This window comes from Embiotoca jacksoni, unplaced genomic scaffold (assembly GCF_022577435.1).
Source record: "Embiotoca jacksoni isolate LCO1_2020_lvr unplaced genomic scaffold, fEmbJac1.0.p SCAF_32, whole genome shotgun sequence".
Lineage (NCBI taxonomy): Eukaryota > Metazoa > Chordata > Actinopteri > Embiotocidae > Embiotoca > Embiotoca jacksoni.
Window position 1 is genome coordinate 4,522,953 of NW_027185384.1, and position 27,578 is coordinate 4,550,530.

Here is a 27,578-nt window from a genome sequence, read left to right on the forward strand (position 1 = left end):
AAAAGCAAGAACACCTCTTGACTAAATTCATCAGCAAATTGGCATTATGCAAATGTCACAAGGTGTCCTTCCTTGGATAATGTGGATTTAACGTTGTTTTAAGTCTTAGGATATTAATTTTAATCCAGAGTTAAATATTAGTGACCCAAACTGGTACGATGTATGGATTGACTAAATCAGACAAACTAAACATACCATAGGTTACACATGACTTTCAAAAACAGGTTTTTAAAGGAATTACTGGGCACATAAAGAAACATGTTATTCATTAAAGATGTGCTCAGATATTCAAAACAGTACAACACATTAAGAAAAGAAAACAAGGAATTGAGCTTGTAACTGTTGCTGCTCCATGGCTGAGATGATGAAACCTGTTAAAAAGTATTGGTTAAATAAAATAACTCTTTTCCATAGAGCTACTATTACTTGAGCTAAAGCTAGTTGACACCTGTGAAGTAAAACTGTTAATTCGCTGGTCCTCTCTGTGTGATGACTGCTCAAAGCAAAAGTTTATCAAGGCAAGTCAAACTATACAAAACAAGTTACGTTATGTTCAGTATGGTTTGGGAATGTGTTGTCACGCTTCACTCCAGAAGGAAAACAAGTATCAGTTTTGTTATGTTGTTTCCATCTCATAAAGATTCACAACTCTACTGGAGAAACCATGACATGCTTCATTTGGGCAGTACTTAAGGTAAACATTAAATAACATTACAGACTGCACATAATGCAGCACAGCATGATGTACATTCCCAGACCCGACAAGTTGTTCATTCTAACTGGGTGCTTAAAATACTGCAAGTCATGCGTTATGTTACTCAGACTAAATGGTCTAAATAGAAATGACTATTTTCAGAAGTCATTACAAGATAACCGTCTGTCATCCATTTGAATGAAAGCTCACATTTTGTAGGAACATGATTTGGATTTTGGAGTTATTCAGATAAACAAAAGAGATTAAGTTTTAATTATATATATATATAAGAAGTAAAAAAGAAGCAAAATTATTTCCTCTACACTAGAAATTATGATATTTCTGAAAGCTATTGTGGGCTGAATTGATACTTTATAATGAGCTGATTTTAGTGACATTATTGTTCAAAAGGTGACACTGGCACTGTTGCAAAGGATCCTGGAGAGAATGCATAAAAAAACTCAGCAGGCAGTTTGATTTCACCTTCATATATCTTCTGCCCACTTGAGTGTATTAAAGAAGTCAGGCAGTGAGCTGAAGGCTTTATGTGTTTTTGTCTTTGTTGTTAGATTCACCAAAATCCCCGATAACTGGAAATGCTTGGCTCTTACATTGACCTTTTGATTTACAACCTGCACTGTGCTGGACAAGAGATACAAGGAAAATGTAATATTAAATACACTATGTCTTGCTATTGATTGTACATGAGGATTTTCCACTAAGCCTGTGGTGATAGGAGGAAGTATTCCCATCTGTTACTGTTTAAATTAGCACGAGGAAGTTCAAAGACCAGACCAATAAACTCATGCAGCTACATGGCAACAACAGCATGGCAACAACAGCATGGCAACAACGAAGCAGTGAGAATAAAAATCACATGATGCTATGCACTTATATCCATGGTATTGTCATTATCATCTAGAGGAAATCCAAAAGGTATTAAAAATATACAGTACAGCAAAACATCATTAATCAGTCATCTGCAAAACACATTACTGCCTAAAATGTATTTGTCTTTTTAATTCTTATTTATTAGTTGTAACTAGGAAACGGTAGAGTTGCACATTTATTTGATATGATCTTGTATCTTAATCTAAATTACCTTTATCTGTGCTAGGTTTCTCTGGTCTACAATGATGTACTGTTCTCTGTGTTATTCCATCCTGTATTTAATAGTAATGGACCTACCCTGGGTTTGAAGGCGATCAGTTTAAGGATCATCTCTACGGTGAAGAGTCCAGTGAAGAGCATGTTAAGGATGTTCATGGCATCATTGAAATTCTTAGTCTGTCCATGATGCTGCAAAAAACCCACAAACAGCTCATTAAAGTCCACAAACAATTGTAGTTTTAGAGGAGTTGCCCTAAGTGTAACATTTTCTCATTTTATGTTTGTGGACTTGCATTAGTTTACGAGCGTGTTACTCACCTGCATGGCCAGGCAGATGGTGTTGAGAAGAATGAGTGTGAACATCAGGTACTCAAAGTAGGTGGAGTTGACAACATACCACACCTTATACTGATAAGGGTTTTTAGGGATGTAGCGACGCAGTGGACGAGCCTTCAGGGCATACTCCACACACTGACGCTGTGACACACACAACACAAAGGTGAGCATACATAAGCGCTGACATTTGCCTTTTACATTTGTCTGCTTGTGTAGTTCCCAGCTCCTCAGCTCTATGTCTCTGGTCCCGGATCATAGTGGAGGAAATGCTGTAGAGCTGTCTTTTGGCAGTCTAAACAAGCCCTCTCCATCCTGGACTGTTCTTCCAACCTTTTGTCTGTATTTCCAGGCTCGTTTTGAGACATGGATCATCGCAGAGAACAGGGCTGCAGGGACTTTGCCTTGCTCCTTCTTTAAGCTTTACTCTCAACTGTTGCAGCTCCCTCCTGCCTGGACTACTGTCCCTAAAACTCATATTCAGCCTCTCCACATTCATCTATGTCTGGCCTCCATTCTTTCTCCCTTGTGCTTCCTGAATGACAAAATGACTTTCCCTCTTCAGTCAGAACAGCAGAGTCCGTCTCTGTCTCCTACTGTAACCTGAAAACTCATACTTGCTGCTAAACAGAAGCACACTAAAACTGTACACACACACACACACACACACACACACACACACACACACACACACACACACACAGGTGCATTTATATATGCGGTGCAATATATTCAGTAATAACTTTATGTAAAACATACAAAAGCTCTACCTGGTTCTTGTCCAGCTCACAGTTCTTATATTCTTGCTCTCCTTGCTCCTGGAATGTGACGATGACGAAACCAACGAAGATGTTCATCATGAAGAAGGCAATGATGATGATGTAGATAATGAAGAAGATGGAGATGACCACGCGGTAGTTGTAGATGGGTCCGACGTCCTCAGCGTGAGAGTCTATGGCCCGGTACAGTAACCTGACAGGAGGCAGGGTAGGTAGAGAGTGTAGGACAGAAAAAAGGGCAGAAAACATCTTTAATTGTGAGAATTGATAGGATATCAGGACATAAAAAAGCAAGTACAAAGTGTTCAGACAACAAACATATAAAAAAATACATGATCATTGTGTTTGTAAGTAGACACACACCCTGGCCAGCCCTCAAAGGTGGACACTGCAAACAGAGCCATCATGCCTTGCAGGACATCGTCAAAGTTAAAGTCGCTGTTCTCCCACTCTCTCGAGGCTCTTTCGGGTTTCCCCACATCTCCGTCCTTATACATGATGTAGGAGCCCCTGCAAATACAAACACACAAACATATCCATAGGGTTCTTCCAGTAGTTAAGACTGTAAGAGAAGGGTTACCAGGCTGTGTGGAGGAGGACTATCTTACCTGCAATCTGCGTAAGTCTGTTTCGAGGTGTCACTGCAGTAGAAGAACTTGCCCTGATGGAAAGGCATGGAAACTTAGAGCTCAGAATCAAACAAAGAATAGTAGAATTACCACATTTGGAGTTGTATGCCTCCGCCAACCAGTCAAGTTGCAGTTTAAATCTATGTCCTTGTCACGTATAATATACAGAATGTAGTGAAGACTTTGAAGGCATTTGATAAATTACTGTCCTCTCCTTTTTACCTTAAAGAGTTGTACTCCGATACAGGCAAACATGAACTGGAGCAACGTGGTGACGATGACAATGTTGCCGATGGTCCTGATAGCGACAAACACGCACTGCACAACATGCTGAAAAACACACCAAAAACTTCAGTGAGTCGTATTTGTTAAGAAGACAGTGAGTGTGTATAATGTGTCTTTATTATACTGTACTGCACTGTATGTGTTAGTGTGCTAACCTTTAGTCCTTTGGCTCTGTTAATGGCCCTCAGTGGTCTCAACACTCGCAGCACTCTCAAGATCTTCACAACATTAATTGCACTGGACCTGAAACACATGTGAGATGAAATTATTGACTAGTCAATTAGACTGAACATATCTTACCCTTTACATGCAAGTTAGGAACAACACACATCACAGAATAGTTTATGTATTTTTAACACATACTGTGGAGACTGAGAAAACTGAGAACACAAACCAGGGAAATTAAAATGATTTCGATACAAATAAACTGGACAACTGAAAAAAAAAAAAAGTGCAATAAGACTCAAGAAGAAAAACATAAAAAAAAGAATCCAAAAAAATACCTTTAACAATAAAGAAATGAACAAAGCCTTAATATACCTTCAGAGAAAAGTGAAGGTTGGCTCAAACTGCACAAAGTCAGGACTACATGTTTTAATTAAAATGTCTTTATCAAATGCATGCTCAAAAACAATTAAGTATACTTCAAACTATACTTAGAAGATTATATAATGATTGTATCAAAATCCTTCATTAATGTGAAGAGTACTGATTATTTACACACCATTAGTGTCACAAATAGTCATTAGTTATAGCATCAATTATCTCAGATCACTTTTACATTGGGGACAGACAACATTGTTTCTATGTTTCACATAAACTGTCCAAAACAGACTTTAATATAACACAAATACACACAAATGACCAAACATACATACACTCAACACGGATAGAGTGACAGATAGACACAAACAGACATCTACAGGCAGACAGAGAATCATTGTGCTGTAAGAGTGTCAGTACGAGCCAAAGGTCACACAGTGTGACCTTTTGAAGGAAGTGGTTCAAAAGAATGTTTTTTCCATACTAACCAAAAGAATCAAATTAATACCTTGACATTTTGAATTTTATAGTCAGTGTTTGGAAAGAGCTTGAGCATTGGTGCCTCTGTTATCTAAACAACTCTTGGGCCATCCAGGGTGACTGTTACAACATGAAGTGAACAGATATCAAACATATTAATAATCCAGTATGCTTTAATGTGTTAAAGGTGGGTGTTGTTCAGATAACTGAAGAACAAATACAAAAACGTTTTCCAATAGTGTGACGAAGGCAGAAGGAAAAACAAGTGCATCCAAAATGTCAACGTATATTTTGAAGGGAGTGACTTTTTAGATGGTTAAAGGAGTGATATAAAGGGAAACATTACTCCGTGTTGACGTCGAAACAGAAAGGAAAGAAAACACCCGTTTTTACAGAGGAAGGTCAAGTTTAAAGGCGGTTAAAGGTAGTTCATGTGGCGCAGGATGCTATCAATCATATATCACAGTTAAACCAGCTGTGAGGATATCTTTTAGCTACAGTACAATCCCTACGAATGTCGAATGAATTATACTCCTAAAATATTGCTTCAGTTGAGTGGGCTGACATGGATGAAGAACAGCATTTAATAACCACCTGATGACAAGAAGTACTGGCTCTATCTATCTGTTAGAAAACAAAAGTAGACACGGGGTCATCAGATGTGGTTTTGTATTGACCAAGTTAGTATGGTTCTTTCATGTCTGCTGATGTTAGCCATATTTCATGTCACGTTATGAGACTGTTCAGGGTGACAACACAAACAGGCCATCTTTCATATGACTAGTGTATATACAATATGTCTAAACAGTTTTTGATGAATGCCTATAATTTATACTGTTAGTGACTAAATTTTTCATTCTGTGTCAGCTTTATGTTCCCCTGCAGCTCTTCTATACCAAGAGGGATGTGTTGAAATAGATCCTTGAAATATGTAATTACTGACAGCAAAGTAACAGCAAAACTGCATCACACATAAGGTATGCCAAATGAATAAACTACAGAAACGAACAGTCTGCAGGCACTACTAAATGCAACACCATCACAATTAATTTAACTGCGGTATATTCAAGAAAAATCCCACTCACTCACTACCTTTAACAGGCAAAACCCACTGAGTTTTAGCATTCAGGTGTCATTTCTATAGCCCAGGAGAGTTCTGTTTAACCGGAAATATGAGATCTGAATTTGACCTACCCCCAAATGTATGACAAAGAACAGATGAACAAACTCATTGATAATAATCGGACATGAAAAGGTACCGAGAATTGGAAGACCCGGAATAATTTAGCCAACAAAAAACGTTTTTCTGATTAAAAAACAATTACACTGCTGCCTGTAAAGAGGCCTTTGGGGCATGGATCTAGTGCCGAAATCATACTCAGAGTTCAGAGTAACAAATCATTTATCATTTATTATCTATACAGTACTATCCCACGAAACTATATCTGTCGATAACGTTACAGATTATAGATTTTCTTTTGTTCTTGCTCTGGACGAGGCTTCGACTAAACTCTCCAGGACAATAGAAACATCAAATCAAAAGAGTGACAGTTTTACACGAGTAAGGTGAAGGTTTGTTTAAGGGGTTATTAATACGGACTAATATGGACTTACGTCGAGAAGTCTAGTCTATTAAGCATTAGAGACAGAGAGTGTGGTATAGCATATTAAACATCAGAAAATATCACAGCAATTCATGGAGTTATTTGCTGAGCAGAGAACATTTTAATAAACATCACAAAAGGAGAAAGGATTTGGAGTAATGAAGTGTGAAGTTGTTAAGAGAACAGAGAGAAGTGTGAAGCATGGGGCATGTTACAAACCAAAATGTTTTTCCCACTTAGCTGCTTGACAACTAAATTTGTGTGTATTGGTCTTTTGCAATCGTCACTATTTATCTAACTGGTCTCGTGTTTTAAAATGTAATAACACACATGTATGATGATATTTGGCCAAATAAACTGCTAAAGCAACTGAATGAATCAAGTGTCGACTAAAATGGGAGGACAGTGTGAAGCATGCCACAGAAAAACACGGCATTGTACTTACTGTATTCCAGAGGAGATGAGGGACACACTGACCACCACTAAGTCCAGGATGTTGAAATAGTTTCTACAGAATGAACCTTTATGGAGGAAGGCTCCATAGGCTGTCATCTGTAGGGGTCAAAGTTCATTTTTCAGCATCCACAGCACTCACAGCTTTGTACTTATCCTTTGTGGGGTCACAGGGTGCTAGGATAGCTTACCTTGGATTAAGTGGTGTTAGCTTTTAATATTATATAATACTGTACATATATTTTATAAAATAGTTATTCTTCGGTTATCTTTCTTGCCAGGTACAAGAGCCAAATCTAAGTCTCCTATTTGTCTCTCATGTGCAAAATGTTTTATAATAAACATGAAATACTACCTTAAGAATGATCTCTATGGTGAAGAGTCCAGTGAAGACGTGATCTGCATAGCCCAGGATCTGAAAAAAACATTTCTTCGGTTTAGAGATAACATAATACCATACAACAACAATCCTGGGGTTTAAAACAAGCTTTTCTGAATGAAAAGTAAACAGAGATGTTATAACATCAGTGGGATGATGACAAAATTGTGACTGAACCAAGGTATAACATCTTGAAAATGGCTAAATTAATCCAGCAACCTTCAAAATTTACAGTAACTCAGTAAAAACAGACTTGGCATTCTTGCCACTTCGGAGGGCCCACCAGAAGCAACATAACATTTTTTAGGTTTAAGGTCACATCAAACTGTTTACCTAGATGAAATAAAGACAGACACTTTCAGACAAAGCACACACAGAGCTCAGTCTTCACATTAGATTAAAGCTCAGTTTACAGCCATAAACTCTACAGTATATTAATATATGAACAATATAATGAAGCTCTGTTAATGTATACAACTGCAGATATATCATTCACATATACAAACAGAACATGTTTTGGAGCTTGGCTGGAGGCTGAATATAGGGTCTCTGCTATTGCATGCAAATTAATATATGGAATGTTTTATACATTGAGCTTGAAAGCACCATGTAAATGCTGTGTGTAAATAAAACTGTAAATAAACGTTCTTGGTTAAATGTGACTAACTGCAGCATACAACCAGAGAAGTACATTTATGTACGTGTACAAGTACCCAGCTAAAAATGTTTGAGTTCAAAAGACACAACAAAGCTGAGAAGGCGTTTCACATCTTCTTAACATGAAATTAATAATAGTTACTAATAGTACTCTGGAGGAAATCCCATTAAGTTTAACCGGCCAGTCACAATAAGCTTTGGTTGCTGTATATATTGCTGTCAGCTCTAATCCATTTAGTTCAGAATGAATGTATGTGGGCAACTAATGATGGCTACAAAGTTTTCAGCCTGCAGCTTTAATGTATATCTGGTTTTATATGTATATAAACTATATTTATGCTGTCTTTTTTTATTGAGTGTGTTACCTGGTTTCTGAAGGAGTCGTTCTTGACCGGGTCTTCTGCTGCCAGACTGATGCTACTGAGCAGGATGAAGAAGAGGATGAGGTTGGTGAAGATGTTGTGGTTGACGATCTTATGGCACAGGACCCTGAACCTGTTAAACAAGGTGAAGAAACATATTCAAGGGTCTTATTACAAAAAATTATCAGAGCATTAAGAGGATGAGGATGGACAATGCAGGAGATCAGAAAAGGGAGAAAGACGGGGGAAGATAAGGAAGATGATGAAAGAAACATATGTGAGGCTGAGCTATAGCGTCCTCTTACTTGTTGGTGTGGCTGAAGATGAAGAAAGCACGGGCTTCAGGCATGGGAATAGCCTTCTCCTTCAGCTGAATGTCAGAGAGTGGCCGAGGCCTCGGGCCCACTGGCATCTCTGGCTCATCGTCATCATCGTCTCCTGATGGAAAGGAGGAAGAGAAGAGAGAGGAAAGAGGAGAGGAGGTTAAAGACAAAAGGAGGGCGATTGATGAGAAAAGGATGTCAAAGTGGAGTTTTAAGTAAATACTGTGGAGCTATGTGCATGTTTGTCTGGAAGCATACTGACAAAGAATTGTGGCACGGTATGATTATGTGAAAGCTTGACTTGTTTCAAAACTTGTGCAGTTGTATATGAGTGGGATGTTCAGTGGGTTGTACAATGACTTTATTATACATGATACTGTTTTATACGATTTCTCCAGGACACAAGGACCTGTCAGTTTCTGGCAAGGTACAAGTTTTCATCTACTCATTGACCCATTCATTACTTCATACTCAGAGTGCATGCATGAACTTTGTGGCTGTTACCTATGTAATCATTTGCAGGATACGGGTTCTTCTCTTCACTCTCATCTCCACAGCAGTCATCCATGCTGATCTGCAAAGGAAGAGCAATACATGTATTAATTTGCTCACTCCTTTCAATATACACGCAGGCTGTATTTGCTCACTCATGAACTGTATGTGTACCTTGGTAGCAGTGTTGGTCTCTCCATCAGAAGTAATGGACTTCAGCTCTATCTTCTCCTTCTTTGCCTCCTCCAGAGGCGGCTTCTCGTTGTTATGACGCTTCTCTGGACTGGCGAGCCTGGAGAAACAAGGAGGAAGAAAAAAAAACAAAACCATACCTTATCTTTAGTACCTATCCTGTTCTCCTGTCTGTGGCAGTGTTATCCCCATGTTAAAACACTGAAATGCACTGAATCACACATGACTTAACTCTAAAAGGAAAAAAGTAGATACTTGCATTGATGGGATATATTTAAGTCATAGAGGGCAGCTGTACTTTAATAGTATCACCAAAAGAATAGTGGGCAAAGAAGCGATTGCTCTCCATTACATTTTCTCCTCAGGTCAATAATCAACAGGTTGCAACCAAGAAAGGGACATTTTATGATTTGTGTCACTGCTGTGAACACGATCTTCTTCAGCTGCACTAATATCTCACATTATCACTGCTGGCAAATTTCCTTTATAGGTATTAAGAAAATAAAAATAGCCAATAAAGCTGGTTTAGAAAAAAGCTAAAGCAGGAAAACATTAGCCCGTCTTAAAAAATAAATAATATGTTCATATTTTATTTATTAAGCAATTTTAGCAGTTTGATTTCAAGGTTGTAGTATCAGCATCCTCAAATAGTTCTGGGCATCATTGACTTGCTATAAGCTATAGTTCTCCCTGGGTGCTGTTACGATTGGCCCTGCAGCCCCGTTTTGTTTTCGGTATTGGCAAGACATAAAAATCTTCTCTCTCTCTCTCGCTCTCTCTCTCATTGCTCACTGTCTCCCTGCCTCTGCTTAAATTGTCTGCTTTACCTGGCCAGTTTCTTTCTCTCCTTCTCCTCTTCCTCCTCTTTCTGGGCCGATGTCAGGCTCTCTGCATCGGCCAGGTTGTCCACAGCGATGGCCAAGAAGACATTCAGGAGGATGTCTGTTCAGAGGGGTGATGTTAAGGATGTTGCTTACCCATCAGACCATAAGCGTAGAAGGCTAAGTGAGTAAATACGGTAGTATCGTTTAATCTGATCTATCTCTTTATCTGGGAGACACTGAAGTTTCAGCTGCTTGAGTAGAGATGCAGAGTGACCAACACTGTTTTCTGCTTTAGGAAAGTATCCACATGCAAAATGTGTTCTTCCCTCCAGCAACTGCATCTTAACCCTCGTGTTGTCCTCGGGTCAAAGTGACCCGCAGCTGTGTTCGATCAAGTTCTATTTTATTTTCATATTTTTTGGGATCATTGGTGACAAGGAGGCTGTGAGGGTTTCTTTAAAGAATGATGACCAATGATCTCAAAAAATATAAAAATATAGAAATAAAATAGAACTTGGTTGAACACAGCTGCGGGTCATTTTGACCCGAGGACAACAGGAGGGTTAAGTAGGGGTTAGAAATCAGATCTGACTTCATTGAAATCACAATCAGTGACACTGTTATCCATTTGATGAGAGGATTTGTCAGAATTAGAAAACCAATTTGACTGTCAATTGTTATCTTTCCACCATGTAAAAACATCATGTCCACACTATGTAAATTGCTGTGTAGCTATGTCATGTAGGTCTCTGTTGTGGAAGGATACAGTTTCCGCAGATGAAGAGGATGATGAAGTAGATGCAGACCAGCATGCCAGGAAAAGATGGACCGCCGTATGCCATGATACCATCATACATCACAGAGTTCCAGTCCTCTCCTGTTAGGATCTGCGGAGAAAGAAATTAATGGTGTAAAAATCTCATCTGCATAAAGAAAATCTCATAAAAAATAGATTTTTATTGGAAAGAAGTCTGACCTCTGTGACAGTGATAGATTACATTTCATTGTAAGACTCATCATTGATTAAATTACATAAACTTTTTGTGCTGTACAAAGATGAAAAGACATTTGTGGGACGAAAAGCAGAGAAGACAAACACAGGACCAGAAACAGTTGATGAGTCGTTACCTGAAACACAGTGAGCAGAGACTGGGGAAAGTTGTCAAAGGTGCTGCGCCGGGTCTCGTCAAAGTTGAATTTTCCCCCGAAGAGCTGCATGCCCAGCAGGGAGAAGATGATGATGAAGAGGAAGAGCAGGAGCAACAGGGAAGCGATGGAGCGAACAGAGTTTAGCAGGGACGCCACCAGGTTGGACAGAGAGTTCCAATATCTGAGGGAGAGAAGTTAGAATCATAAAGTCTAGAGAGGCCAAATAAATGCGTGTGACTGTGCAAAAACAAAATCCACATCTAGGTTGACTTTGTTTTACATTATTCTCTTTTTCCTCTTTATTTAGTTTAAGATCAAACAGACCGTTTTACATCCAGTAATGTTCAAACGTGTGTATGAGTGTGAGCTTGTTTGTGCGTTGAATGACGGAAAGAAGAAACTGCCAATTATTGTTAAATGCACATTTTATATTAACCTGGTTATTTTGAAGATTCGGAGCAAGCGTACGCAACGTAACACTGAGATGCCGAGAGGAGACATGATCTTTGTTTCCACCAGAATGGTCTCGAGAATCCCTCCACAGACAACAAAGCTGTCGAACCGATTGAAGAGTGAAACAAAGTACGCCTGCGAACAGCGAGAGAAGTTGAAGTGGTTAATAGTAGAAAGCAGAATAAGAGTTTTTATTTCTCCTGATTATTCTAGAAATCACCATCATTTTCTACTTTAGAAGTTTGACATGGGTCTTATTCGCCTCCTACCTGTAGGCCCAGACTGTACATCTTCAAGAGCATCTCGCCAGTGAAGAGTGCAAGCAAGACCTTATTGGCTATGTCTGGTGAGAAAGGAGGAAAAAAAAAACAAAGAAAGTAGAAGTAGAAAAATGAATGAAAATATAGAGAAAGGAAGTTGGAAAAGAAAAAACATTGCAGAAAGGTAAATAATTAAGCCCAGATCTGACACGTGCCATTGTATGTGTGTATGTGTGCAGGTTGTGCGATGTACCTTGTACATCGGTTAGCCACTGAGGCTGCTGATGATGTTCAGAGGCGATGGTCAGAGTGTTGAGGAAAACCAGGAAGATGACCAACCAATAGAAAACCTGTGATTTAACCGCTGCCCGGCACTTCCTTCTACACAGCCTGTTCCACCTCCGAGAGTAGCGACTGGGAAGGAAGAGGGAGAGGTTGAGAAGTTACGAGGTTGAGAAGTTACGAGGTTGAGAGGTTGAGAGGTTGAGATGTGAGGAATGATGGGAGAGAGAGGCGGTTTGGGAAAAGGTGAAATAGAGGCCGGAGAGTCAAAGACAGTGAAGGGTAAGAGAAGGCAGGGATGGCGAGATGGAAAGAGAAATAATGCAAGGGAAGAGAATGAAACATGGAGAGCCAGATGAGAGAGAAAAGAAAGATCGAGGAAGAGTGACGTCCCATGAGAAAATAAATATAAAAACAAAGAATGTTCAAAAGAAAAACGTGAACCGAGTAAAAAAAAAACAAACGGCAGAGGAGGAAGAAGAACCAGAAAGAGTCAATTAGTGTGTCTTCAGAATAGTGATGACATCAGTCCTCGGCCCATGGCAGTCTGTTGTTTGTGAGCAGAGCTGTAGAACAGAGTTAGTCATCCTCAAACATGTTTCACACCCAGAAGAAGCCAGCATGAAGAGCTTTGTTGCAGAATGAGATATGCACCATTGGAGGAAAAACTAAAAAAATTAAACGTGTTCTTCCGAAATGATCGAAGGGAGAAATTTAAAGTGAAATGTGTTATATTCTGATCCCTACTTCAAAGGAAATGCATGCTTCAAAAGAACAAGTGGTTCATTTTAGTGTGACAAACATTTTTTGTTTTGTTTTCAGAGAATTCAATATGCTGTGCTCAAGGTCTTTTGCACTTTTCTTGCTCTCTAGGATTGAAAATTAAAATGATTGTTTGTGGTAATTACCAGCTTCACACCTCTCAGTCACATCTATGTTGAACGCTCCATTCAAAGGGTCGTACCTTTTTTTTTTTTTTTATGATTTAACAACAGTGATTTCACAATTGTCCTGCTCTGAGTAAGTGACATGAAAACAACTGAGGGCAGTAACCTGTGTGTCTGTGGAGAAGCAGTGAAGCACGAATCTCACTTTAGAGATTAATATTTGTGCTTTTTTTCTATCGGTGAAAATGTCTCCTACAAGTATAGTGGAAACGTATATTTAAGAAAAATAATTTTGAAAGTTCCAAACTACCTTAAACGAAAAAAGTAGATGGCTGTCCATTTTCATACTGCTGAGATAAACCTTGTATCACACTCTGTATTTATGTGGGTGTCTATCCATTATACAGTCTGTACTTGACCCTTCTGTCCACCACACTATCTGCCAATCGTCTAGTTCAAACAGATCGACGCCACTTCACTCTGTCTCTAACTATACAATATTTATGTTTCACCTGTCTTCTGTTTGGAGTGTGAGAGCAGTTACATGGCACACAGGGACTTCTGCCAAGATGCTCACACTAAATGTTACATACACAACTCACAACACAACACAAGTGGACATCCTTGCACTGAAAGGCATGTCATTTTTATCATGTTGTGATTTGGGAAAACAACTTGTGTGACCGCTCAAAAAAAGAATCCCCTTTATTCGATTTAAAATGACCAAATATCTTCAAAGGAACAGACTGAAGCGGTAAAATGATTATTTGTGTTCTTGCCATAAGCTAGATGATGAGAAGATTGATGCCACGCTGGTTATTTTAGCTCAGTGACTGGAAAGAGCAGGCAACAGCTAGCTTGATTCCACTTGGATTTCCAATATCCATACTACATCACAATTTAGTATGCCTGAAAAAGATTTAATAATGTCCCACTACATAATATGTGAAAAACATTAAAAAAAAAAAGTTTTTCCTTCGAATGTCATGTTACAGATTGTGACGCATATGATCAAGAAGGTCAAATTTTTAGGACGAAGTAGTATGTCCCAAATTTATGCACACTACATGCAACAGTACATAACTTAAACAGGAAGCAGTACTGCAATACGTAATGAAAGTAAAAAAAAAAGTATGTGATTCGGAATGTAGCTAAAATCCAAAATTTAATAGAGTCTCGTTGTTGTAAACCAGCAGAGACTTCAGGTCTCCCTGTGTCTGGCCCAGAAATAGTATGGCATATATCTCACCTATAACTAAAAAAAGTATAATGAGGTACAATTTCTTAATTAGTGAACTTCAGAGATGAGGGTAGGCAGATTTGGCTTCCTTTGAACAGTCAGGCTTTTAGCTTTATGCTAAGATAAATTAAGCTACTTGTGGCTGACTGTTGCCTCATATTTTAATTGCTGCAAATATATGATAGAGGTATTGATCCTCTCATAAACTTATTTTCCAAAACTGTTTCATAAAAGAGGAAAGCTGTGAGTTTTTGCGTTTCTTGTGCACACCTGCACAGCGACTAAAGAAATACCACTGTGTCAGAGACATCAGAGCAAGTGAATTAAAGGGCGATGGTAAACAACATGTACTAACCTGAACTTGGATTTGGAGATCCTAATTCTGGAACACAGAAAACAGAATGGATTATACATACACACATAACACACATATAGACAGATACACATGAAAGGGGTGATTTGAGGAGGATAAAGGGGAATGACTTCCCTCCTTATCACAAATGACAAGGCAAATGTGTTTTTTGACCAACTTGCATCCAGTATTTCCTGCACTTTTCAGATAAAATCAGCTTGTAAAGTAAACATTTCCCAGTTTAGAGTATTGGCGGAAATATACAACCACAAGGGTTGTAAAGAAGTGTAAGTTGATCAAACAACATCTTTGCTGGAAAATCAGTTTGTCCATTTTTATGCACCCAGTGGGGACAGATTTTGGGTACAATATAAGAAAATGAACATCATTTATATCACCCATTTTCTTTTAAACAAATCACCCCTAGCAAACACATATACAGTGGCATCCAGTCAAAAGAAAACATACTGTGAGTTTGGATTTCCTTCAATCATTCCTGGTGTGAGAAAACAAAATTTATGAACAGAAAAAGACATGTCTGTTGATTGTTCACCACTGCAACAGCAAGAGGTAAAACAAAGAAAACTGAGGACAAGAGATTATGGAAGACGTTGAGGATCGGATAGGATCGGATCGGATTGGATCGGATCGGATGGGAGAGAAGAGGAGAGGAGAAGAGGAGAAGAGGAGAAGAGAGGAGAAGAGAGGAGAGGAGAGGAGAGGAGAGGAGAGGAGAGGGGAGGAGAGGAGAGGAGAGGAGAGGAGAGGAGAGGAGAGGAGAGGAGAGGAGAGGAGAGGAGAGGAGAGGAGAGGAGAGGAAAACATGTTTCCGTGGTGGATATCTGAATCTATAAAATATGAAATAATTGTATTTATCTTCAGATTAGAAATGAATCTGTCAATCAGCAGAATTCACGAGTTAAACATTAAATTTAGCATCACAAACAACGACTTGCAGGGAAGAATATCAGCTGAGGAGCCATGAATTGTTAGACTATAACCAAATGAAAACAATGAAGTTGCCTTGAAACTTTTATGGAGTTGCTGTGTTCTGATTTTGTTGGTAAAAGCCGATGAACGAAGCGACCGGCTGCCTGACCGACTGACTGAAGGAAAGAATGAAATGACTGACTGGGTGGATATGGGAGCTGACTACACACATCGCATCTCTTCATGTGTCCGTCTTGATTATGAGATCAGTGAGTGCCAAAGTAGCTCATACCCCGAGGTCTGTCTCCATAGCGATGAGAAGAAGAACTGACAAACTTGGGAAGTCTCAAGTCTTATCTGCGCAATAGTGGAAATGCCCCTTGCCAAAGAATGAAGGCCTGTATTTTCAGTCCTGGCAAGGTATACTATCCACCATCCTCTTCATGTTAGATCTTTATATGAATTTTCAAACCAAATTAGATTTAATCTGCAGCTGTTTAAAAAGTCATAAATGTAAAGATTACAATTTGTGCAACAACATAGAGGTTATTGGTAGACAAGAAGAGAGCATATCATTTAGAAGCATGTAGTGATAGTTCCTTTATGATTGGTTTACAAAATATTTTATCTCTACTCAATAATAATAATAATAAAAAAAACCTCAATAATTACAGTAAGTAAGCACATGAATAAAACCTACCCACTCAATCACAATGCAGCCAAAAGCTCCAGAACAAGAAAATAAATTCAAAGTTTGTTGTGATCAAACAATTAACCATCTCCTAGTCAAAAAAAAGGGTGAGGAAAATTTACTATTAAGTAAAAGGATTTTTAAGGTACCAGTAATCATTTATCCTTTGTTTTGAGCTGTTGTGGTATGACAGGGGACACAAAAACACAAACAACATAACAAAGACAAAATAACAGATGGACAGCGAGAGTACAGATAAACAGCAGTGTGCCATCCAAGTGTGTCTACTGGCTTTATTGTTCATCTGGTCCAGAGTGTTTTCGATTGAGTCCGAAAATGGTTTAATTCATACTGCAACTTTCTGTATCATATTTTATTCTGCCACATGCACAGTGATGAACACTTTTGCATGTAGGTGTGTTTGCTTGTGTGTACTGAAGTAGGCCCGTTGGGGTCACGGCTCCTGTGTGGCTTTGTGTCTGAGAAAGAAAGCAACGCACTTGTTTGAATAATGTAAAAAATGAAAGCAGAGGGGAGAGCAGAAGCAAGTGAGTCAGCTGTTTGTGAGCTCCCACCGAGGAGGAGAGCACTTCACCAGCAAACACATGAAGGGGAGAGAGACGGAGAGAGCAGAAACAGAGGAAAGAGATGACAGAGAGAATACAAGAGGATTACTATTAAATGTAGTTAAGATTAACATACGCTGAAGATGCTTTTCTACATTTTCTTAGGTCCCGAACAGTGGTCGGGTTTTCCTTGTTCCATGTTCATCAGCAGGTACTTTGGCCTTGCAATATATATATATATATATACATATGTTTTCCATTTCTACTGTTAACATGGTGATGAGCTGCCTTCAGTAAAGAACACTTTGACAGACAAGTTCTGTCACAAAAGCACAACCCAACTGGATAAACTTAAAAACACACTGTTCAAACTGAATGAACCCATAATTCTTAATTTGTGAAGAATGAACTTTTACAAATGTGTTCCCCTAATAGAAATAAAACATTTAGTATATATTATTAATACAAAAAAAATAGCCCAAAAACAAGTTCACATTCGTTTTCAAATGGAAATCTCAGAACTAACTTCAGACTTCAATCTGATTGTTTAGTTGTAGTATAGCACAAAAAAGTATAGCGGTCAGTGACTGCTGCAGTATCAATGCACTGATGACAAAAACCTACATCACACAGTTAATGTCGACTTAATTCTAAGACTGACAGATATTTGGATAAAACATAATTTCATTGTCCGTGAAAATGGAAAATACCACGTGTGGGAAGAGCACATCTGCTGAGTTGTCTCTTCAGATCCATCCAGGTTCACTCTATTAAAATTTTTATCGGAATGGAATACACTGACAACCCGCTGTTACTCCCCTCTCCTCTAACAACCTTTAGTGCATGAATGCCTACAAACCTCTGTGAGTCTGATGAGACACAGGTCCGGCTTTGTGAGATCAGTGAAGGATAGAGGCGAGCTGAGCCACTCGTACCGCGGATAACACTGAAGTGCCAATATCGAAAACATGCTGGAGAGAGTTCATCCTTGGGACTGGCAGAAGGTGACTGAGTAAACTGAGAAAAAGAGGTGTGTGTGTGTGTGTGTGTGTGTGTGTGTGTGTGTGTGTGTGTGTGTGTGTGTGTGTGTGTGTGTGTGTGTGTGTGTGTGCGCATGTGTGAGAGAGAGAGAGGGAGAGCGAGAGAAAGAGAGAGAGAGAGAGAGAGGGAGGGTGAGATACTTACGCTAGCCGGGTACAGCAAGTCTCCCCCTCCACGTCTCCCCCGGGGGCGTTGTCTGTGTTGACGGATTCATTCTCACTGGCTGGCATGCTCACTGAGAGAGAGAGATGAGCAGCAGCAGCAGCAGCAGAGAAACACAGGCGACAGATGTGGAGAGAAAAACAGAAAAAGAAAGAAACAAAGAGAATAATTTACATAAAAGAGGAATCCATTGTCGTCATTCCTATGCAGGTTTTCATTATAAACCTTGAACTCAAAACACTTTGGACTCCAAGAGGTAAAATTTACACGTGCACCCCTAGAAAAACACACATTAAGCTACTCGGAGCATCGGAGTCTTCGATAGATAAGTACTGAGGAGCTGCACTGGACACTGGTTCAGACATAGTTAAGTGTCTGATTTCTGTAAGATTATAGAGTAATCTTTTAGGAAGTTATCTTGCCCCAGAATACAAGCTAATTAAAATTACTGTTGACACATACGGATTAACAAATCAGCATTGTCCAGCCCCACTAATTAAGCCACACAGTTACACACATACCCCGGAGTCAATAAAACCATTCCCAAATGTTGCACTGATTGCCTAAACTAATTACGCACTAAGTTACCGTACTAGCAAGTTGGGGATCTTGGGACACAACCTCTGCAGCAGCTATTTGGGAGGATTTCAACTTCTAAAATGAGGGATTGCTCAACTGCGGGTAAATTAAAAGTTAGCAAAGCCTATTTGTGTTTTTATAGTCCATGGAGAGTGAAGTAAAAAAAAACATGATATAGATTTCAGTCTGCAAGCGTTGTGGGGGATGTTGGACCTGAATCGAGGATTTGAAGAAGATAAAATTAACTCTGTGCTCTAAGATGTGAAAACAGTTAGAAAGGTCTTCCTTTGTTTATAAAAGTGCAAATGTGTCACTTTGTCTTTATTTTAGGACAAATGTGAATGATGATGTGTACAGAGACATGAAGGACGAGTAGTGGAGTGATATGGGGAGAAACCGCTGTAGAATAAAGACAGGAGTAATATGAATTGTCAGGTAGAGATGGAAAGGTGTTAAAGAGGGAAAAAAAAATGGAGGATGGATTTGAAACTAGTGAAGTGGGATTGGGGGAGAAAGTAATGAAAGCACTGAGGGAGGTATGGGTGGGGGGGAGAAGGAGAGAGAAGATGTGTAGATGGCTGGTTGAGAGACTGATATGAAATCATACATTGCTTTTTATTGCTTCTGTCAGTCTTTGCCTGCTGGCGGGAATGAGTTGCGTTCCCCTTACTGTCACCTCAAACACTTATTGTAACACCCTCTGGGTACCAGAGTGAGAAACTGCATATGAATGCCTCTCGCGTTAGAATAAAATATCCACTGATAAAAAGCAAAACTACTCGTGCAAATCGTCTCCTGGCTTGAAACCAGGGAACATGATCAGCACTTGAGATGAGAGGGTATTTAAAACAAACACTAAATAATCAAAAGCTTGACTGGAATAATCATTTTTAACTTCGTTACTGGCCTTAAGTAAGGTATTTGTTTTATCATACAAGGCTTGTCATGTAGTTGTTCTCTACTTTATCTTCTCATTGAATACATTTCTCTTTTTGTGTGTGTTTACATGTACATTAGTATCTTGGTTTTGTGTCTTATCCTGTCTTTGATCATATTCAGGATATTGTGTTTACATGGAACATGAGTAAATAACAGTATTCAGGGGTTTGTTCATGCATATGCAGTTGTGCCTTGATTTCTCACATTTCTGCCACTTCGTTCTTCACCAGCAGCAAATGTTCAGACACCTGGATCAGGTGTTTACATGCAACAGTATCCCGGACTCTATTGAAGTACTCCAGGTAGCACATCCAGGGTTCTTAAAACCAGAATAAGATGTTTACATGTGCAACCAGGAGACTCCAAAATTCCAATAATATAGTAAGATACTAATCCTAATGTAACACACTCCTTGTTCCACCTCAATTGTAACATCGTACTGAAAAAAAAAAATCTACTAGAAATCTACTTAAAGGTCATATTTGGATAATGACAATAAAGTATTCAGATATATCTTCGCAGGCCAACATAATTTGTCAGCAGGATTACAGAGGAAGTTTTTGCATTTGTTGAATTTAAATTAGGAAATAGTTTAAAAAACAATAGTTTTAATATCCTGTTATATATCATGAGATGGCTTGTAAGCTACTGTAAAATAATGTCCCAAAGTAATCTACAGTGAGTGATCAGTTCATCAGGCCAGTGTACTTTGACACATGGCTGGTGATGAATAAGTTCAGTGGTGTATAGATCTGGATGGTCTCTCTGAATATTGAGGCCTCTGCTGTGAACATGCTGGATGTTTTCTCACCTCGACACGTGCCACCTGCTGCTATGCTACTTAGTTAAAAGCACTCAGAGCCCTCCGGTCTCTCCCGAGGCTGAAAGCCTTTCAAATATAAAAGCAGCCTGGTGCCTTCCCCTCAATGGAGCTCTGAACTAGTTTAATACCTATTGTTAGAGTAAACCCCAAAGACCTGAGACACAGAGACACGGAAGGAAATGAAGGAGGAAAAGGAACACTGAGAATGGTAGGGACAGAAATTAAAGGAGGGACTGAGGAGGGATTGAAAAAGACATTTTTTCAACAGAGAGGGAATCAGTGTTGGCATGTGTCAGTGGGTTAAAACAGTAAATAATAGCACTGTCTCTTAAAATAAGGGACTTCCACTATAATATACAAAAGTGAGAGATGATAAAATGATTCAGTTTAGTGGCCTTTAGTGTGTATGTTTGTGTACAGATCTGTATTTGTGTCTGTGTCAGTATACTAAAGACATATTAATCGTCCATGTCATGGTCTTTAAAAAAACCTTTGTCAAGTAGTCACAAAAACGTCATAAAAACTGAATGTAAAACTGAAAATGGGTCAAACACAGACCACAAATTCAACTTTGCATCCTTGTCTCAATGTTTTTCATGCCGTCTTGTTGCAATTTGACATAATAATTAGATTTTTTTTTTCATTGCAGTCTGGAGTTGTCTTTTTCATTACACAATTGCTGCATTAAACTAGGATTACAAATCACCCCAGAACAGCTTGTTAACATGTGAAAACTCCACTCTGAATACCCTGGACATGCTACCTAAGCTGTGAAGTGCCAATACCTTATATTTCTTCTCAACAATGTGGCAAGCACTTGGTGAAAGTCATAATAAGGCTGAAATTCACAATTTAAAGCTATTTCTCCATTAAATGTTAATTTCAGAGCTAGCATGGCCAGTAACGATGCATAGGGATTTTAGGGAAAGGAATCTGAAACAACATGGAGAGGACTGTGACATCACAAATATCAGTAATGTTTTTTTGCTCGTCATGTGCAGGATGTAAACAGCACTCCATTCTCTGTGATGACAGTATTCTCTTGTTGTTTTTTCAGACAAGTCAGGCAGATGCAAATTGTTTCCTTTCCTACAAAAAAGTTGTTTCATCTCAATACAGTAATGTTGTATCTTCTTGTCTCCTTACTTCTTGTGCTGATAATTTGGAACTTTTTTATTATTCATAATTAAAAGTTGAGGGCCATGAAACACTGTCAAGACTTCAATGCAATACAGGCATACAATTTTGCCCGCAGCACAGGTAGTAATTGGGGGCAAATATTCATGTCTCCACTGTGAGAGAATGTTAATACATATGGCCTTAAGATTCAATTATTATTCAAAGGTAGGTGTACAAAAGGGGTGAGGAAGACAACGAGAATAAACTGTTTTACAGTGTTGAGAGGCAGCTGCTAATCACTTAAGGTTTGAAGCTCTGGAGGGGGGCAGAAAAAGATGCTTACTCCAGTGGAGGGGGATTGGATAAATAGGAGAGGAAGAGAGGGGAGAAAAAAGAAAAAGAAAAAAAAGTACAGGGGGAAAATACAGCAGAGAGGTCTGCTTGCATGTCTAGAATCACGCTTCCAGTAAATCTTTAAAAACTAGTGCTGGACCATGCAGACAGACGCACACGCCTTACGAAGGAAAGCCGCGTTTTTCTTCACGGCTCCACGCAGAGACAGAAAACGATGACTCTTACCTGGGGATAGAGAGCATGGCTCAGCAAGACAAACAATTACACACACACACACACACACACACATACAGTATGCAAGGGTACACACAAGTCGGCTCTGAACACAATCACACACAGAGAAATGCACATAAACTAAATCACATGTATAGTGGCTAAATATGATTTCTTCTGTAAAAGATGACCTTCCCTCTTTGCAGTCACACCTCATTTCATTACTCCAACAATAACAGTAACTTGAACCGTATCACTGCAGGAACGACGGCAATACAGCGTGTTTCTCTCAAGCCATTTAGTCTTTTAATCGGTATTTGATTCCCTGATTTAGACATCGTAGCTGAAGTTCCACAAGAACATCACAGGACAGGAAGAAATGCAGAGAGTGAGAAAATAGAAAGAGGGAAAGATGAAAAGGATTCATATTCTAGAAAACTAATAAAGTCAATTATGATATGTGTTGTTTTAACTGAACGCTACACAATGCATTTGGTTGCCCTATTTTACCTTCTTCTTGGCAAACACAACAGCTATTGGTTTCTGTGATTGTCCACTTCAACCCTTTCTCTTACACTGTATATTACATGTTCCTCCATACTGGTCTCATTCTGTTGTTGAATTCTATATTTCAGATGCAACTCCCCGAACATGTCACACTGCAGAATAATATTCTTTCACGAGTCCCCTTGGGCATAGGCAAAAAAAAAGAAAGAAAAGAAAATCAACATATATGAGACATGAAGTCAAAGAAGCATACATCATGTAAACATCTACCGTGTGTAACGTTACGCATGCACACAGTACACAATCATATAAATATCCATCTAAATTAAACAAATCACAGCTGGATTGTAAAAGCTTTGACTCAAGTGGACTTCAATGATGAATGAAACACCATATTCAGAAGTATGAACACACACACACACACACACACACACACACACACACACACACACACACACACACACACACACACACACACACACACACACACACATGTACACACATAAACAGCCCCTGCAAACAGTTTCATACTTGTGGTGAAAAGCATGGAGCAGGATATTTAAAGATAAACATACAAAATACATACAAATCTGGGCTACACATGCCAACAAAAAAGGGATGATGACCCCCCAAAAAATACTCACACTGCTGTTTGAGTTGTTTAGAGTAAAAGTGTTTCCTTAAGGCAAACTCACATTTATCATGTCACAGTGGAAAAGCAGAGTGTCATTGGCAGACACAGAGGAAAAACAGACTATTTAACAATTTCTTCCAGCTAAGCGAATGGAAACTGATGATATATTAGTTTCATAAAGGTAAAATATCAAATCAGTCAAAATGGTTTTAGGAGCAGCAGCCAAATGCAAGCCACTCTGGACATGTACGCTGATATATCTCTATAACTACCACCATGCAATAGACAACAAAGTTGACGTCATTAAAATATATTCTTAGAAGTGAGAGAAGATTTCTGTCTTATTGATAGACATGGTAGGAAGCTAAAGAGTAGTTTGCTCTATCTTTATCTACAGATATTATTTGGGAGTCTTGATGTGTTCCCAGCGTAGACATGGATATATAAACCCTCTAATGTACTGACCAGAAGCCCTCTAGACTGTATCTCTTAATCACTGAGATTTACCATGGTAATTTTTAAAAGCAATAGACTGAAACCTTTTTAAACTCCACCCTGGAGGTCTCTGCAGGAAGCTGGCCAAGTTTAACACATTCACTAGCACTACTATGACTAAAATGGATGTCGCATTTGTTGTGCTTCATTTCTCTTGCAATATATTTTGTAGCGCTGCAGTGGAGAAGTTTTAACTCTGTTATTAACTCTCTAATTTACAGTTTTAATTAGGTGGAAGTAAACATTGCAATTCTCTCTCTGGCATGGTAAGAAGAATAAAGAGATTTACTGTATTTCAAAAATCTCTCGCGTGTCTCTGATCCAGAGAGCCCAGGGTTGTTGATTTTGACTTCACATTTTTGCAGCTGGTAGTGACTACATTTGGGAATGAAACTTACTAAATAAGTCCAGAGGACCTCAGGGGATAAATATACACATGCCTAACACATGTAAGCACATGTCACAACCACAGACAGATGCCCACATACCGTCCTGAAAGTCAGTGAAGTGATTGAACCAGGCAAGCTTACTGGTCTTCTTACCCAGGTGGGCTGGAGACAGTCCTACCACAGACAGCAGTGGCAGGAAGCCAAAACAAGGTGACAGCATGCAAGGACAAGATGGTAGAGTGTGAGAGCATGCAAGACACACACACACACACACACACACACACACACAGTATGCCCCTGAGATGACAGGAAATACATGCAAATGTACAGAGGAAAGCCGTGTTGCACATTCGTATACATCAATAGACATCAGACATTACTAAAAAAAAAAAGAAAAAGTAGTGAATTACATATACTATTTTTTATCAACACAAACAAACACACAGACAAGCATACACAATATAAACATTTATCTTCATATGAAAACACTATTTACATCATACATCAATGTTATGCCCCTGTCAGTCTTTGTGTAAAGACTGGAAGATAGATACATGGCCAATAATATGACTTGTTCATGTTGTGAAATCTTTTCTACCCCACCGCCCCCGCCCCCCTCACCCCCCCCACAGACACGCGCACGCGCACACGCACACGCACACGCACACGCACACGCACACGCACACCGCCACTTTCTATTTCTATCCCTTTTTCTGTTTCACAGCGTAAAGTTTTCCTTCTATCTCTCTGCAGCCTTCTCTATTCTCCGAGTCTCCGATTGCGTCTTAGGACATGCATACAGTAGGTGTGTTCTGCATGTACCAGCCAGTGCAAAATGTGCTGGGCAGCAGGGACAAACTGCCCTCATTCATCTTCCCACAGGGGGACTCATCGTTCGAGGAGAGGGAAGCAGAGCAGTAGAAAGAGCAAGTGACTTGATTTTACAACCTTACAAATGGAGGATTGCTTGATCCTTCTGATGGAGAATTTTTAATCATATTTATGAATCATTTTGTCACATCATCTACACCTAGTGGCCGATGTCACACTGTCTGATAAAAGTCATAAACTGGATCTTGCAACTGACTGATCCACACAGCTGTCATACTTACATATGTGGCAGACTTGTTTCATTTGACAAAGTGGGATATATCTGTCTGATTTTCCCTTACAGCTACATCAGGCATGTCTGGACATTGCAAATAATAACACTGGTGCATAATTTGTAAAACTGTGAGGAAAGAAGCAGCTAAATATTATGATGTGACATTTTCTAAATTGGCTACATACTGTATTTGTTTGTTTGTTAATGTGCCAATAACTCAGACACTGTCAATGTGTTTTTGCCAGACTGATTGGCCCGGAGGAGCACAACGGTAACAGGTGAGAACAAGCCGATTTGTTGCGGATTAGCCGCAGGGGTGCTGTGCCTTATTTTCATGTAAATTGGGTCATTGCTCATTTGACCATGTTAATTTCTTGAGATTCACAGAAAGATTAGCTCATCATTAAAAAAAATATATATTTCTTTCGTCCTCCCTTGGCAGTCGTCAGTGTTTCTCAGAATGATCCACAGAGCTTTGTGGTAGATGAGCAGGCTGTGTGCAGAATATATGCAGAATGCAGGATCTGTCTCTGCATATTTAGCCTTCATTATCCATTCATTCATTATCATTGTGAGCAAGATGAGCTCTGAGTCTTTATGAAACAGTTCACAGTACATGCTGAACGGTACATGCACAAAAATAGGACAGACACACATTTGGTCAAATCATTGCCTTTCCCTCTGACTGTCTCTCTTTCAAGTCCTATTTATCCTTCTGAGATCAAACCTTCAGGTTAAAAGAGGCCAGTGCTCTACTCTCCCTCCCCAGGAAATGTAGCTCAGTTCTGGGGAGACATGGGCCATGTGTGGCTGCCACTCTATGGACAGGGTGTTAATTTGTGTGTGTACATTTTTGTCAAATCACCAATACCTCATAGCTACAGTGTGCATGTGTGTGTGTTTTTTGTGTGTATGAGTGTGTGTGTGTGCCCAGAGGCTTTTAGCTGTAGTCTGAAACATTGCACTAATATCTAAGCAGGTTTTAAACCTCAGAGGACTCTCAGCCAAAGCAAGCAGACAATATTAATATGTACTTCCAGTCTGTCAGTCACTCTGCCACTAAGTCAGGTGTTCATTCACTGACTGTGCCACTACTGCTGCGACTGCAGGCAGCTCACTACTTATAGACCAAACACTGGATGTTACACAAATTCGTGCGCCCCCACATATGCACAGCTAGTCCGATACAATTATTCCCACCATGCTTTTCTCAAACAAAGCCTTACTGTACCCGGAATATACAATATTGCACCTGCCGATGCTACCAATCAACAATTAATATATCAAACACACACACACACACACACACACACACACACACACACACACACACACACAACGGAGTACTCACGGTTTCTGGGTTTGTCATCGTCCATACCCTCCTCTTCATTCTCTGGGTCAATGTCTTCAGCCTGAGTGATCCAGTCTAAATAGCCCTATATTCACACATTTTTGGAATACACACGGACCAGGGAAATACTGATCAGCTAGCAGCACTGAAAGCAGTCAGACTCTAAATCAACAAACTGCAGTTATCTGACATCTGTTTGGAATTTAATGAATGAAACATTTGAGCCTTTATTGTTTCTCTGTGTTCCTGGACCCCAATCATACACCCAACACTATATCACTTAAAACAGTAACTGTTATTATTAAATAATTTACATATGAATACATTTGATTTATTCACTGTGTATATCTTTGTTTATCTGCAAAGCATGTTACAACTTTAAAAAGTGATTCATAAATAAAGTTTGCTCTGTTTTTGATGTTTACTCACTTACACTGATGGTATTTAGGTGAAGGATGTTCAATATCATCTTATCTATCTTGTAATCTTTCTTGAATTAAAAAAATTAAGCAGTGACACATTATTCTCAGACATATAAATGCTAGATGTATTCACTTGGAACTGGGAGCTTTAAAATTTCAATCTCCTTTTTGGAAGCCTTACAGTGTTATACAGTAATATATACAGTATATACCTTTAGGTCTTCCTCCAGTTGCTGCTTTTCTCTGAGTTTCTGGAAGTCACCACGTGCTTTGGCTTTCTCCCTCTCCTTGGAAAACTCTCTGGGAGGAGGGGAGCGGGATAGAAGGATGTGGGGAGAACCAGAGTTGGGGAAAGAGAGAGCAACAGAGAGAGAGACAGGAAACAGAAGGAGAAAAAGAATCTGAAAATGTAGTCTGCCAAACATATCATGTGACAATGTTGTGATAATAGAGAACATTTTACTTCTGAATAGGAAGGGGGTAAACCTGCTGAAGA

The 27,578-nt window shown here is 39.2% G+C and overlaps 1 protein-coding gene across 9 annotated transcripts in view; it reads right to left on the reverse strand.

The window, feature by feature from the left end:
• Positions 1-27,578, reverse strand: part of cacna1c (calcium channel, voltage-dependent, L type, alpha 1C subunit) — a 185,315-nt gene that overhangs the window by 34,255 nt on the left and 123,482 nt on the right. For 8 of the 9 annotated variants that reach the window (XM_069164988.1, XM_069164987.1, XM_069164980.1 and 5 more), the window contains exons 9-31: positions 27,295-27,382; positions 26,661-26,745; positions 18,135-18,225; positions 14,766-14,792; positions 12,255-12,415; positions 12,011-12,084; positions 11,725-11,876; positions 11,268-11,469; positions 10,906-11,026; positions 10,143-10,257; positions 9,298-9,415; positions 9,136-9,205; positions 8,614-8,746; positions 8,312-8,441; positions 7,266-7,325; positions 6,903-7,009; positions 3,986-4,073; positions 3,768-3,875; positions 3,525-3,577; positions 3,280-3,426; positions 2,908-3,109; positions 2,123-2,281; positions 1,883-1,993 (exon numbers count right to left, since the gene is read on the reverse strand). In XM_069164988.1, coding sequence (XP_069021089.1) covers positions 1,883-1,993; positions 2,123-2,281; positions 2,908-3,109; positions 3,280-3,426; positions 3,525-3,577; positions 3,768-3,875; positions 3,986-4,073; positions 6,903-7,009; positions 7,266-7,325; positions 8,312-8,441; positions 8,614-8,746; positions 9,136-9,205; positions 9,298-9,415; positions 10,143-10,257; positions 10,906-11,026; positions 11,268-11,469; positions 11,725-11,876; positions 12,011-12,084; positions 12,255-12,415; positions 14,766-14,792; positions 18,135-18,225; positions 26,661-26,745; positions 27,295-27,382 — 2,602 coding nt within the window. The remainder of the gene's footprint in view (positions 1-1,882; positions 1,994-2,122; positions 2,282-2,907; positions 3,110-3,279; positions 3,427-3,524; positions 3,578-3,767; positions 3,876-3,985; positions 4,074-6,902; positions 7,010-7,265; positions 7,326-8,311; positions 8,442-8,613; positions 8,747-9,135; positions 9,206-9,297; positions 9,416-10,142; positions 10,258-10,905; positions 11,027-11,267; positions 11,470-11,724; positions 11,877-12,010; positions 12,085-12,254; positions 12,416-14,765; positions 14,793-18,134; positions 18,226-26,660; positions 26,746-27,294; positions 27,383-27,578) is intronic. The other variant, XM_069164984.1, reaches the window with a different exon arrangement.